The following is a 14,894-nucleotide window of genomic DNA, read 5'->3' on the forward strand; positions in this document are numbered from 1 at the left end:
CTTCCGATCTATATTCCCGGGACTTCATACTTCAAGGCAGTAAAGGTACAAGCCTAATATCCTAGCTCTACTTTATCCTCTAAATGTTAATTCGTGGAGTACTTAGAGGGTTGAGCGGGAACAAACATAGTATAAGAATGCGCGCGTTTAAGCGTACCGGCCACAAGATAATTAGGCGATAATTAGGCGATAATTAGTCGTTCTGACTCGAAGCCGCGGGTTCAAAAAAATCCAACCATATAATATTTTTGTGAAAGTTTGATTAATTTCATGGTCTTGTTGATTGTGGCTTCTCGATCAGGCAAGAGAAAGACTTGCTTCTACAGTGAAGGATCTTATGAAAGAGAGGGCAGCACTGAAAGGAGAAGCGGGATTAACGGATGATGGTCATGAAGAAGAATTAGAGGAAGATGAAGAGGAGTTTTTGGATGCGATATTGGCGAAGGAGAATCTAAATGAGGAAGAGAAAATGAGCATAGTATTGGACATCTTGCTAGGAGGCTACGAGACAACCGCAACACTCATGGCCTTAATTGTCTACTTTATTGGCCACGCACCTCATGTTTTTCAAAGACTAAAGGTGGATGCCACCTCATGTAAATTAACAACCTTTAATTTACATTCATATATATATATATATATATATATATATGTATATATATATATATGTTATCATGTCTATATTTCTATTTTATTTGTTACTTTGGCTCACTATGTTTGCGCGCGTGTGTGTATAGGAAGAACACCAATCAATAAGGGAAAGCAAAAAGGGAAAGGAGCCCTTGAACTGGGAAGATTACAAGAAAATGGAGTTCACGTACCATGTGAGAAAATTACTAGCAAAAGTAGATTACTTTTTCTTAAAAAAAAAAAAAAAAAAATGTTGCTTTGAGAATTAGAGTTGATCTATGAACTATTGGATGATCATTACTGCAATAATCAGGTCACGTGTGAAGCCATGAGGTGTGGGAATGTAGTCAAGTTTGTGCACAGGAAAGCTCTTCAAGACGTGAAATTCAAAGGTATGTGGATATATATATATATGTGAATGTAAATTAAAGGTTGTTAATTTATATATATAATGTATATAGTATAGCACATGATCATCTAATGTACGTATTCGGGATTTTGAAAATTTTCCAGAGATTTTCATACCCTCAGGATGGAAAGTTCTTCCAATATTTACCGGTGTACATTTTGATCAATCTCTTCATGAGAAACCCCTCGAATTTAATCCTTGGAGATGGACCGTATGTACTTTTTCTCCCAATTCCAAATATATAATAATAGATCATTACATGTACTATTCCGTATGTATCATAAACATGTAATTTTATCTCGAATAAAGCAATAACAATTGATCCTATTTACTTTTTACTTATTATCGTAAATTTTCATTTCATGCATGAGTTTAGTAATTATCATGAGCTAGCTAGTTGCTTTCCCACATATATATATATATATATATATATTGGAAAATAGCATACTTATATAGTAGTCTAACACATATAGTATGCCATATGGCAGTCTATATACTATGAATTAATTTTGTATTTGATTCTTTTGTTAAATTATTCAATATTCTTATAATATTGTCTGCTACTTAACTGGGACAGGACAAAGAAATGAGAAAGAAAGTGACACCATTTGGTGGTGGACCAAGGCTTTGTCCAGGGGCTGAGCTCGCTAAAGTAGTAATTGGGTTCTTCCTTCATCATCTTGTCCTTAAATATAGGTAAATTATATGTAATTACACAAATAAATTATAATATAATTAACCATAACTTCATAAGTATACCCTTAAGATGTTGACGTGCTTGCATGGATTACACAGATTCCACCCCATGAGGGTTTACTTTGGTGAGCCCTTTGCAACCCACTAAGGAACCTTACATAATTGGGTTTCACTAATTATGGTTTATTCTAATTTCTTAATACCCCATTTTTACCCAAATTTCATCTACACCAGGGTTTACTTTTAGCCATGTGGCTTTTGTTAAGCTAAAGCAGTAGCGTTTGAATTCCATATCGACTCCCAAAAAAGTAAAAGTCAATAGAAAAAAATTTGTATCAGGTTTTTTTCCACTAATTTTTACTGGTGGTGGACTTTAATAAGGTAGTTATTATTATTATTATTATTATTTTATTAACAGAGTAGATCGGTTTCATATTTCACTTTTTGCATTTGTTTTTGTTTTGTGTTAATATTAACAGAGAAGATCTGTTTCATATTTTACTTTTTGTATTTGTTTTTGTTTTGTGTAAAACTCTACATTTCTTTATTTTACGGTTTGATATAGGACAATCGATTGAGTTGCTTAATAAATGTCAACCTGATTGAAATATGTTAAAAGTTTATTTGTTAGATCACTACCTCTCTCTTTTTACATAAAAATAGAGAAAAATAGTGTATTTTCATAAATACATGTACTCAGATTTTCTTTGTAATGCTCAATATTGTTACCCTTTATTAAAGGTAAAATATCCGAGTCTCATATCGTCAAAATACAAACATAATCACAATTATGAAAAGATATTGGACCACCTCACTTTATGATGAAAGCTCAATACTTTATAAAGTGTAATTATTCTATCTCACTTTTCTTTCATCTCTCCTCAAACTCTAATATGGTATTATTAAAGTCTATTGCTCAAACGAACTGGGTTAATCTATCAAAAATACAAGATCGGTGACTACTAACAGAGCACCATCTTGCCGCACACCCCACTTAAACAGATTAACTTTTTAATATGAAAGCTCAAAACCTTATAAAGTACAATTTTTCTCCCTTCTCAAACTCTAATACCCTTCTCTTCTGCATGTGCTCTAGGTGGAAGATAAAAACAGACGATTTGCCTCTTGCTTACCCATATGTGGAATTCCGGAGAGGTTTGATATTGGAGATTGAGCCAGCTGAAGATACAATTGAGTAACTAAAAGCACTTGATTAACGATCTCTAATACTAGTGCTTAAGTCAAAATTTGAATGGGGCAACACACAAAGATATGTACATGCATGACCATATTGTGCATGGTAATTACCAAGGCTATTTGAGTAACTTGCCAAAGTTTCCATTCCGGATAGTAAAGGTCTTGTTTGGGAGAGCTTATTAAAAGATATTTAAGTCTAAAAGCTGTTCTGAAATATTTTTACTTCTCATATTCTACTAATTAAAAACAAAAACAAAAGCATGACAAACGGACCCTAAGCCCGTAGGAGACGAGGACCTCAAGCGATGCTCATGATTACTCCCATTCAAAGTCTTTTCTCTCTCTTGATTAGCAATTGTGATATTATACCATATATGGACGTAATAGGCACTACATATGTTAACATGGGTACTACATATGTTGTAGTATATAATAAAGTACATATTGTGCACTTGTGTATATTCTTTCGTATAATATATTTATTATCTTTTTGTCGACCATGTGTACACTTAAATATATAAATAGTATATCTACCAATTACGAATTAGCCTCACCAAGCATAGAAGCTAGAGACGATCCTTAGCATGCATGCACGTGTGTGTTGTGTACATATGGAAGTTTTTTTTTTTTTTTTTTTTTTACCCTTGCTTTTTTTAGAATTGCAATATTTATCAAGTACGAATGCAGAAATACTATTGATTTTGATGCATATATAAAAGGATTTTTAACACAATTGTCTCCTGAACTTATCGTGATTTAGTAATTTATCTCTTAAAATTTTAATTTTGGTAATAAACTGCCCGTACTTATAAAAATGCTTCAATATGCTTCATTTTACTAAATTTGTTTAAATTTTTTGTTAAATTTAAAGGATTAAAAATTGAGAAATTATTTATGTCACATTTGAATCGGGATGTCGAAACTTTTTGTTGAACTTATTCTTTCGACACTAATTTAACATAATTATTGTCAAAATATAACATATTGTAACAAGTTTACAAATTGAAGGGGTAACTTGTCAAAATTAAAAATTCAAGAGGTAAATTACTAAAACCATATAAGTATATGCACGCACACATCCATATATATGAGCATATACATCGGCTTAAAACCACATGTCGTTTCCACTTAAAAACTACATCTCGTTTTCACAGATAAAATTACTAGTATTTACTGTTCCCTCGTATTAACATATATATATATATATATATATATACACACACATATTTATGGTGTAGCATTTTACGGGAATATTCATAGAAATACAGAGAATATGAGAGATATAATTATTGTGATATTATTCCGCTATATTCCTTTACCTGCAATCCCATACACACACACACACATATATGCATATATATTGGAAAACAATTTTGTATTTGATTCTTTTGTTAAATTATTCAATATTCTTATAATATTGTCTGCTACTTAACTGGGACAGGACAAAGAAATGAGAAAGAAAGTGACACCATTTGGTGGTGGACCAAGGCTTTGTCCAGGGGCTGAGCTCGCTAAAGTAGTAATTGGGTTCTTCCTTCATCATCTTGTCCTTAAATATACGTAAATTATATGTAATTACACAAATAAATTAGAATATAATTAACCATAACTTCATAAGTATACCCTTAAGATGTTGACGTGCTTGCATGGATTACGCAGATTCCACCCCATGAGGGTTTATTTTTGGTGAGCCCTTTGCAACCCACTAAGGAACCTTACATAATTGGGTTTCACTAATTATGGTTAATTTATTCTAATTTCTTAATACCCAATTTTTACCCAAATTTCATCTACACGAGGGTTTACTTTTTAGCTATGTGGCTTTTGTTAAGCTAAAGCAGTAGCGTTTGAATTCCATATCGACTCCCAAATAATTAAAAGTCAATAGAAAAAATTTTATATTAAGTTTTTTTCCACTAATTTTTACTGGTGGTGGACTTTAATAAGGTATTTTTGGTTTTTTTTTTAATTTTATTAACAGAGTAGATCCGTTTCATACTTCACTTTTTGTATTTATTTTCGTTTTGTGTTAAACTCTACTTTTTTATTTTATTTTATTTTACGATTTGATATTGAACGATTGGTCGAGTTGCTTAATAAATGTCAACCTAATTGAAATATGATAAAAGCTTATCTGTTATATCACTACCTCTCTCTATTTACATAAAATAGAGAAAACTAGCTAGTGTATTTTCATAAATATGTGTATTAAGGTGATGTTTGTTTCAAGGATTCTACCTGGTTTAGGATCATGGTTCTTGATTCTGCTATAGTGTTTTTTTCTCACAAAAAATTTAAATTTTAAAAATTAAATTTATAAATCATGATTTTAAATCTATGAACCAAACATCACCTAAGTTTTTCTTTGTAAAACTCAATGTTACCTTTCTCTTTCTGCATGTGCACTAGATACAATTGAGTAACTAAAAGCACTTGATTAACGATCTCTAATACTAGTGCTTAAGTCAAAATTTGAATGCGGCAACACACAAAGATATGTACATGCATGACCATGTGCATGGTAATTACCAAGGCTACTTGAGTAACTTGCCAAAGTTTTCGTTCCGGATAGTAAAGGTCTGTTTGGGAGAGCTTATTAAAAGATATTTGAGTCTAAAAACTATTTTGAAATATTTTTACTTCTCATATTCTACTAATTAAAAATAAAAGCATGACAAATGGACCTTAAGCCCGTAGGAGACGAGGATCTCGAGCCCGTTTGGTTCATGGATTAGAACCATAAGATTAGAATTATTTTCGATTTACGTGTATTTTTTTAGAGAGAAAATACTGTAGCAAACAATGAACTATGATTCGAATCAGAGAACGAATTCTCCAACCAAACGGGCTCCAAAGTGACGCTCATGATTACTCCCATTCAAAGTCTTTTCTCTCTCTTGATTAGCAATTGTGATATTATACCATATATGGACGTAACAGGCACTGCATATGTTAACATGGGTACTACATATGTTGTAGTATATAATGAAGTACATATTGTGCACTTGTGTATATTCTTTCGTATACTATTTTATTATCTTTTTGTCGACTATGTGTACACTTAAATATATAAATAGTATATCTACCAAATACGAATTAGCCTCACCAAGCAAAGAAGCTAGAGACGATCCTTAGCATGCATGCATGTGTGTTGTGTGCATATGGAAGTTTTTTTTTTTTCCCTACTTTTTTTATATATAATATATGCACGCACACATCCATATGATGAGCATATACATCGGCTTAAAACCACGTGTCGTTTTCACTTAAAAAACTACGGACGCGTTTGAAATTCGTTCTAAAATAATTTATTTTTTATATGAAAATGAAAATGAAAACGTTTTCATTCTCAGACAAAAATCATTTTTAAAATGCGTTTAGTTGTTTTATTAAGAGATTATTTTCAATGTAAAAAAATCCATTAATGTCTCTTTTTCTCTCCGCTCAAGAGAGGAGAAAACGAAAACAAAAAATGAATCGTTTTTTATTTATCTCTCATTTTACAATAAACCAAAAAATTATTTTATTTCTGTTTTTTGTCTTTATTGCGCCAAATGTTGTTTTGAAAACGTTTTTATTTTTTCTTTCTCAAAAAACGTATAAAATAAAATAAAATCAATTCTAAACACGGTCTACATATATTTATGGAGTAGCATTTTACGGGAATATTCATAGAAACACTGAGAATATGAGAGATATAATTATGATATTATTCATCTATATTCCTTTACCTTGCCCATATATACTTATTTATATTATTGTATACACTTAAATCTCTGGTATACATATGTTTCTGGTATAGTAATAACGTCGTACTCAAATTGATTATCTTTAATTTCATTAGATGGAAAACAAAAGCAGATGAAACCCCCATTGCTTACCCATACGTGGAATTTCGGAGAGGTTTTGCTAATTACTATATTGGGCATCCAGCCTGATCATAAGACGTGGCATATAGTTAATAATTAATTGTTTTTAAGCCTCCAAATTAAAAACACAGGCTATATAATTATCAATCAAGAATAGTAATGAATAATTAGGGACTCGTCGGGATTTGTTCTCAGAGCGTTTGCGAATAAGCTGCTCGGGCGTTTCTCTCCGTTCATCGCGGAATGTTTAGCCATTTGGGAGGGTTTGTTGTTTGCGAAGGACAGTGGCCTTCGCGTTTCACTTATTAAGAGTTACTCAATCAATGCAGTAAGAGCTGTTAATGTAGTTCACTTTAGTGCTGTGGATTTTGCTATTTTAAATGACATTAAAATTTTCACAGAAGAGGCTAATGGTCACTATACAGCCTCGTTCACTTCGCTAATTCGAGTTTAAAATTCGAGTTTTTCTACAGTAAAAAGCTCTCACAAACAATCACATCTAACTTTTTTGCTACAGTAAAAAGCTCTCACATAAAGTCACATCTCAACTCGAATTCTAAACTCGAATCAGCGAAGTGAACGGGGCCGACAAGAATCGTGCGCATTAACTACCAAAGTTATAGGAGCGAAATTTTTCACTGCTACAAATGACACTAGCGGCGAGCTTTTTTCTCCCTGAACCCAGTCAAAGATAGTCAAACACGGTAAAAGATATTGCAATTCTTAAAGTTTGTAACGGCAAAAACTTTCACTTTAAGAGACGTTTGGTTTATGAATTAAAATTATTTTTAATTTATGTGTATTTTTTATAAAAAAAAATACTATAACAAACTATGAACTATGATTCAAATCATGGTTTAAATTTTCCAACCAAACATCCTCTTAATATCAAAATAGAATGTGTTAGTAAGGAGACTTATAACATGAAAAAATTTTCTCGCTAGAGACACATGTAACGGCCTCTTTTTTCGCTGGTGGGTCCACTCTATGCACTTTACAGAGGATTTGATACAACTAATGTAGCAGCTACGTAAAAATTTGTCGACATAACAAAAAAAAAAGCATGACGCGATACTTTAAGCACCGATATTGACTTTTGAGAAAATAATGAGTGCCAAAGGTGGCGTCATTTTATAGAGGGAGACGTTTAATTCATGAATTAGAATTATGTGATTAGAATTATTTTTAATTTATATGTATTTTTTATGAGAAAAAATACTGTAGTGAATCACGAATCATGATTCGAATCAAGGGACGAATCCACCGACCAAACAACCTCTAAAGTTTTTTTCTTTGTTAAATATAAATTTAATATTTTTTTCTTTAAACATCTCGACTGTTCCTCTTCTCACACATCTCTCTCTTCTCTCTTTCTTTCTAACTCTTCTAGTTTCTTTTAATATGTCTCTCTCTCACTCTCTCTCCCTTATAAACTGGAGAAATACAATTTAAAACAAATGCTTGAAACGTTAAGCGGAGAGAGAGAGTGAGAGAAACAAATTAAAGAAACTAGATGAAAGATAAATTTTAAATCATATTTATCAAAATACCTTATAAAATTTATCATATAAGACTTATAGTAACATTTTTAATTAAAGAAACTAGAGGAGTGAGAGAGAGACAAATTATCTTATAAAGTTAAATTTTTTTAAATTTTTTTTTAAAAATACCTTATAAAATTTCAAGTTAGATCAGCCCGGGCTGACCTTAAACATTTTGAACTTATGACCGGGCCGGGGCCTGGCCCGGCCTGAAATTTCCTCCCAAACTTACACTCTAATGTAAATCAAACCCAATTTTGCACAAACTATATATCTTAAAACAAGATGGTTTTCACAATATTATAACTAAGCATTTAAAGAGAACAATATTGTAGAAAAGCAATAATGGAAGAAATTGAAATTCATGTGTAATCATGATCATCTCGTTGGTTCGAGTTGAGAATTTAAGTTAAAATTAAAGTAAATTAATGTAAGAGAAAAACTTATAATAAAAAAAATTAAATTTAAATTTTTATGAGCGAAAACATTATAATTAAAACTTGAGTTGTTATTTGAACAAACCAAATAAATGGGTACTTTTTGTTAGTTAATGGAACTTTTTTGTGCATTTAAATTTTGTTTAACAAAAAGAAGTGTGGAAATGAAAGATTTGGGGTGCGTTTGGAATTGGTTCCAAAATGTTTTTATTTTTTGTATGAAAATAGAAATGAAAACGTTTTCATTTTCATTTTGAAATAATTTCTGAAATGCGTTTGGTAGTTTTATTCAGAGATTGATTTTAGTTTTAAAAAAAACTGAAACTGCGTTTGGTGGTTTAATTTTTGAAAACATGTAATAATATTTAAAATAATAATATATTTAATAATATTATATATTTAATATGTTATTATTTAATATATTTAATAATATTATATATTTAATATGTTATTATTTAATATATTTAATAATATTATATATTTAATATGTTATTATTTAATATATTTAATAATATTATATATTTAATATGTTATTATTTAATATATTTAATAATATTATATATTTAATATGTTATTATTTAATATATTTAATAATATTATATATTTAATATGTTATTATTTAATATATTTAATAATATTATATATTTAATATGTTATTATTTAATATATTTAATAAATAATATATTAAATATATTAAATAAACATCATTATATAAGACAAAAACAGTTTCAGAAAAGAGAGAGAAGAAAATGAAAAAAAAAAATGAAATTCGTTTTCAGAAAACGAAAACGAGAAAATGAAAACACCTTTTTTTTGTTTTCAATTTTTCACAAAAGACAAAAACGGTTTTGTTTTTGTTTTTAAAAAATTTGTAGGCCAAACGCATTTTCTATTTCTGTTTTCATTTTTTAGTCTCAAAAAACGTGAAAAATAGAAATAAAAATGGAAACAAACAGGGCCTTGATGAATACTTCTGATTTCTGAATATTGTATCTTAACTTTTAAAAATTACGTTTTAACCCTCCAATTTATAAAATTTGAAAAGTGCCCCACCCTGAATTCTGAACTTCTTTCTCACGTCACGTGCCTTGCACCTGATCGCTTGCTCAGTCTCTCTCCTTCCTTTCGCCCTTTTTCTTTTCTTCTCCCCCCTTTCTTCTTCCCCAAGCCGAAGTCCGAAGTCCGAACTCTCTCTCTCTCTCTCTTCTCTCTCTCTCTCTCAGCTTTCCACTGAGTAGAAGGCGAATTTCCGCAGCGAAACGTTTCGGAGCAAGGAGATCTTAGAGATCTTAGAACTTTGAGGTAGGGTTTTCCCTCTTGAATCATCTTAATCCGAAATTTCCCCAGTGAATTGGTGTTTCCTTCTTGATTTCATTTCTAAGTTTCATGAAATCTCTTTTGTAATTCTGATTTTCCAAAAAAAAAAAAAAGCCCTAAAATCTCGAAATTCTCAGCACTTATATACGAGCCTACTGAGTTTTTCCTTCATGATTTTTCTTGTTAGTTCTGATATCTGATGGAATATCGTTTTGTTAGCCTGGTTTTGCGTTAGCTATAGGACTCCTCTATTTTTCAGTCGTGAAAATCTGTTTGATTTTTTGTTTTTAATTTCACTAGTCCAAATTAGTCACCGATTCGGGTTCTGGGCGTGAGAACACAGTTTCGTGTTTGTATGAGATTTAGCCTAAAAATAAAAGTAGTTCTGTAAGATTAAGGAATCAACTGAGGTCTATGGTTAATTTCAATATTCTGAGAGTAATGGATAATTAGTTAAAATTTTCCTAATATGAAGGGGACTTGGCTTAAAAGGGGCCTTAGGGAATTGCCTTGATGGCTTTACCTTAAGCCGAAACTGAAATGGAGAAGATGTGAAACCGTATAGTTTCAATTTATTTGCGATTTTGGTAATTGTGCTGTCTTGGGGATTTTGGTGGCTGTTTCTTCCTATGTTGTTTGTGTTCTGGATTTGAGGTTGATTTAGTATTCTTTGTTTTTCAGGTTTGTTTGGAATTGAAATATGTCTAAGTCGGCGGTAGAGGTTCCTCCCAGGTGTGGGTTTAGCTTCGATCTTTGCAGAAGAAATGCCATGCTTTCAGAGAAGGGCGTTCAGGCCCCATCTTATAGGAAGACGGGTACTACTATTGTGGGTTTAGTTTTCCAGGTACTCCGTTTTCTCTGTGCTTCTCATTGTTGTTTCATTCAAGTTTGTTTGCTTCTCTTACTGCGAATTTCTCTGTGAAATAGGGCTGAAAGTTTTAAGACTTTCAGATTAATGAATTTAGTTAGCATATTTTGATATCAGTTAACCGTTTGTTATTTACATGAAACTATAATGTAGCATTGTAACTCATCAGCTACTGCTGCGAAGAACTTTAGGATACTTTTTGTATTTATTCCTTAAAGTATGTGGGTGAAATGGGAAGAAAGGGCGGGATCTTGAGCTCATTTTTGCAGTTGCACCATATGTATTGTTGACGTTATGACTGAATTCAAATCAAGTATAAGAGGCTTTACTTGGAAGTGATGGTATAGACGCCGTCTCTCAGTGCATATCCATTTGAACATAGGAACTGATTTGTTACCAAAGGGATTACTGGTTTAATAATAGGGGACTATTTGTGCTTGAACTTTATGTAGTTCTGTCCTTGTCTAAGAATCTTCTTAATTAGTAATGTCGTAGTGAAATATGCTTTCCGGCTTTGGCATCTATGCAATTGTATGTATGACACCTTGATTTTTATGAATAAAGATTTGACGTTATGCAATTACAATATTGTATTTGCAACTTTTTCCCCTTTTCAGGATGGTGTCATTCTTGGAGCAGATACAAGGGCCACAGAAGGGCCCATAGTTTGTGATAAGAACTGTGAGAAAATTCATTACATGGCACCAAACATATATTGTTGTGGAGCTGGAACTGCTGCTGATACAGAGGCCGTAACAGGTGATTTAGGATTATCTTTTTGCTAGGAACACACACAATGCATTGAAACGTGAAATATATAGATTTTTTTTTCAACTTTTTTCTCACGCTTGAGAATGTGAAGTACAAAAGCCCATTCTCTCAGTTCCTATCACATAACAGTTCTGGTGTTTGTGTCCTTCTAGATATGGTCAGCTCACAGCTGCAGCTGCATCGCCATCATACTGGTCGAGAATCAAGAGTTATTACAGCGCTGACCCTTCTTAAGAAGCACCTTTTCAAGTTGAGTTCTTTTTCTTTTCGAGATTGCTATAAGTTGGTTAAAAGCAAACTGACGTAGGCATATTGCTTTAACTGATTATATGTTGTTTAGTTACCAAGGTCATGTCCAGGCTGCTTTGGTGCTTGGTGGGGTTGATATCACTGGACCTCATTTACATACTGTACGTTCTTTTTTTCTGTTTCTGACATTTTGGCATGATTGTGATATTTGCAGTTTGCTCTCACATTATGACTTGATGTCTTATGACTAAGTTGTGTTGTTGTGTAGATATATCCTCACGGGTCAACTGACACATTGCCATTTGCAACAATGGGTTCTGGTTCTCTTGCTGCCATGGCAATATTCGAGACTAAATACAAAGAAGGCCTGACTGTAAGTTATTTTGCTCTAGTTGAAATTTTACTGTCTGCATGAGTCGCGGAGTGCCTTATCAACTTCCATAACCATATTTATACGTTAATGAAAATAATCTCCCTGTAGTTGCTTTATGTGAGTTGTATAGTTCTTGGTTGGTCTTGTTTGGTTTATGAAGTAACTGATGACCCGAGGAAAACATATATGATAGAGGCTGTAAATTATAAATCTCTTTTAAATCTTATTGTTATTAACATTTTTGTTTTGTTTTGCTGTGCTTCCTTTGTGCAGAGCGATGAAGGAATAAAGCTTGTAACTGAGGCTATATGCTCCGGTATCTTTAATGACTTGGGCAGTGGAAGTAATGTGGATGTATGCGTAATAACTAAGGTATTTTATCTTCCACCGGTTTCTTATCATTGTCAACAAAGTCTTTTTGTGATGCTAATGCAAACTTCCATTCGTCGCTTGTTGTCTCAGGGCCATAAGGAGTATCTGAGGAACCATCTGTTGCCAAATCCTCGTACTTATGTCAGTCCAAAAGACTATTCACTCTCTAAGAAGACTGGTTAGTAGCATATGTATTTTGCATGTTTCGCAATTCTATCGTCTTATTCATAGCACATATTTCAGACTTGCACTTTCTCCCCTTCTAGATAAGCGACATCATGTTTACTAGGCGCGAAGTAATGCAAGATTGACTAAAATGTTTTTACCTTTTTTGGGGTTGCAGAGGTTCTCTTAACAAAAATTACTCCGTTAAAGGAGAAAGTGCAAGTGATTGAACGAGGAGATGCAATGGAAGAGTGAGAGGTGGAACATCTTATTGGACTTTGTTGAGAACTGGGATATTCATGTAGTACTTGCTCTTCTCCCTTTAGAGTTCCACATCTTTATTTAACTTTTATGTGGGCTTTGCTTTCTCTGAGGATTGAGTTAATGTGGTTGGGCAAAGAAACTGTTTTATTTGAACCCTCAAATTTGGGCAAATACTAAAATTCTGGCTAATTTGGCTTTGTTTTTGTTTTCTTTTGAGGTTAAAAGCTTCTTTGAGCTGGTTAGAAAAGAAACAATTTATTTTTGTCGCTACACGTTACCAAAATTCTGTTTCGCGGAAATCTTTTGAGGAGTGATTTTGTAGGGAGCGGAGGCTTTTTTTTTTTTTTTTTTTAAGAAAGAAAAAGAAAAAAGGCCCATTCATCGTTTTTCTGTTGGAATTTCATTTTTTCTCTCACTTTCTCGTTTGACAAAATTTTATTATATTGTTATCCTCAAACAAAAAAAATCTTATTATATTATTCGTGCACAAAAATGTTGATAAGAATCTCTCCTTCAATAATCTGTGTAACGACATTGATCCATGTGGATTTCGTAGTCAGCTTTCCTATTTGATAAGGAGTTTCTCTGTAGTCTACTGCAAGTTTTTTATTTTTTAGTCATTAGATCTATATTAAAATTTATTTATTTTATATTTTTTTAATATGATGTGATTTTAATCATATGTAATGATTAAAAATTAAGACTATTAGTAAGTCGGTCTACTAAAGAAGATCTCTTGATAAGAAAATGAAAAATTCTTGGATGAAAATGAAAGGGGAAATTAAGAAAATTAAGAATATTTTTGAAAATGAAAAATTCTCTCTTCCAATTGACATGTTAATTGCATAACATAGTAGGTGAAATCTTAGATGAACTATTAAAAGGGGAATGAATTTTAGCATTTGGAGTTTTTTTTATAGGACCGGAAAAAATAAATTACTAGTAGTTTTTACTTTTCAGTCGTCAATTTCTATAAAAAAATTATATGTTATGCATATTTTCTCTTACTTTGATATGATTTTAACATATTTAATAATTAGAAACCGACACTACTTCAGAAAAATCTAGAAAGTCCCTTTTAATATATAATTACGAGCTTGTCAATTGTTTTTAAAAGCATTTGTCTCTTTTTTTTTTGTTTTTTTTTTTTTTTGTAACAATAAAAAAACTTGTTCAAGTTTGGTGGGTGATAAAAGTAAAATTTTATTTTTTACATTATTTTGAGGGACCTTCTTTAGTAAGTCAGTCTATCGGTAGGCTCAATTTTTAACTATTAAATCTGATTAAAATCACATTAAATTGAAAAATAATACAGAACAAATGGACTTTGATACAGATTTAATGATTGAAAAGTAAAAGATTACGGGCGTGTTTGTTTTCATTTTTGAAAACGTTTTTCACGTTTTCCGAGAAGCAAAAATGAAAACGCTGTGAAGATTGTCGTTTAGTGACCCATTTTCCCAAAACCAAAACTGAGAACACCCTTTTCATTTTCTCTTTATTCTCATGTTTCTGAAAACAATTTTTTTCCGTTTTCATTTTCTCGACCGTAGTTCATCTCGTTTTCCTTTCCATTTTTCTTTCACTCTCCCCCCCTTTCTCCGACTACCCCATTCTTCTCCGACTCCCCCCCACTCTTCTCCGACTGCCCCATTCTTCTCCGACTCCCCTCACTCTTCTCCGAAACACACCCATTTCCTCTAGTTTTCATGTATATAATGTTTATTTAATATATT

At 31.9% G+C, this 14,894-nt stretch overlaps 2 protein-coding genes across 2 annotated transcripts in view; both read left to right on the forward strand.

Moving 5' to 3' along the window:
• LOC21400684 (cytochrome P450 724B1) overlaps nt 1–3,249 on the forward strand; it is a 4,400-nt gene extending 1,151 nt beyond the window's left edge. Inside the window, exons 4-10 of the mRNA XM_024175558.1 lie at nt 1–45; nt 302–580; nt 738–824; nt 944–1,022; nt 1,144–1,250; nt 1,617–1,735; nt 2,832–3,249. Of these exons, the coding sequence (XP_024031326.1) occupies nt 1–45; nt 302–580; nt 738–824; nt 944–1,022; nt 1,144–1,250; nt 1,617–1,735; nt 2,832–2,934 (819 nt within the window). The 3' untranslated portion in view covers nt 2,935–3,249. The remainder of the gene's footprint in view (nt 46–301; nt 581–737; nt 825–943; nt 1,023–1,143; nt 1,251–1,616; nt 1,736–2,831) is intronic.
• A 6,644-nt stretch (nt 3,250–9,893) lies between these two features.
• LOC21400686 (proteasome subunit beta type-7-A) lies at nt 9,894–13,428 on the forward strand. The gene is made up of 9 exons (XM_010113369.2): nt 9,894–10,081; nt 10,778–10,940; nt 11,582–11,723; nt 11,888–11,984; nt 12,076–12,145; nt 12,253–12,357; nt 12,631–12,729; nt 12,820–12,907; nt 13,073–13,428. Exons 2-9 carry the CDS (start codon nt 10,797–10,799, stop codon nt 13,147–13,149), a joined length of 822 nt encoding a protein of 273 aa, XP_010111671.1. The 5' UTR covers nt 9,894–10,081; nt 10,778–10,796; the 3' UTR covers nt 13,150–13,428.
• The last annotated feature ends 1,466 nt before the right edge of the window (nt 13,429–14,894 follow it).

The sequence above is a fragment of the Morus notabilis genome, unplaced genomic scaffold, assembly GCF_000414095.1.
Source record: "Morus notabilis unplaced genomic scaffold, ASM41409v2 Scaffold168, whole genome shotgun sequence".
Classification (NCBI taxonomy): Eukaryota; Viridiplantae; Streptophyta; class Magnoliopsida; order Rosales; family Moraceae; genus Morus; species Morus notabilis.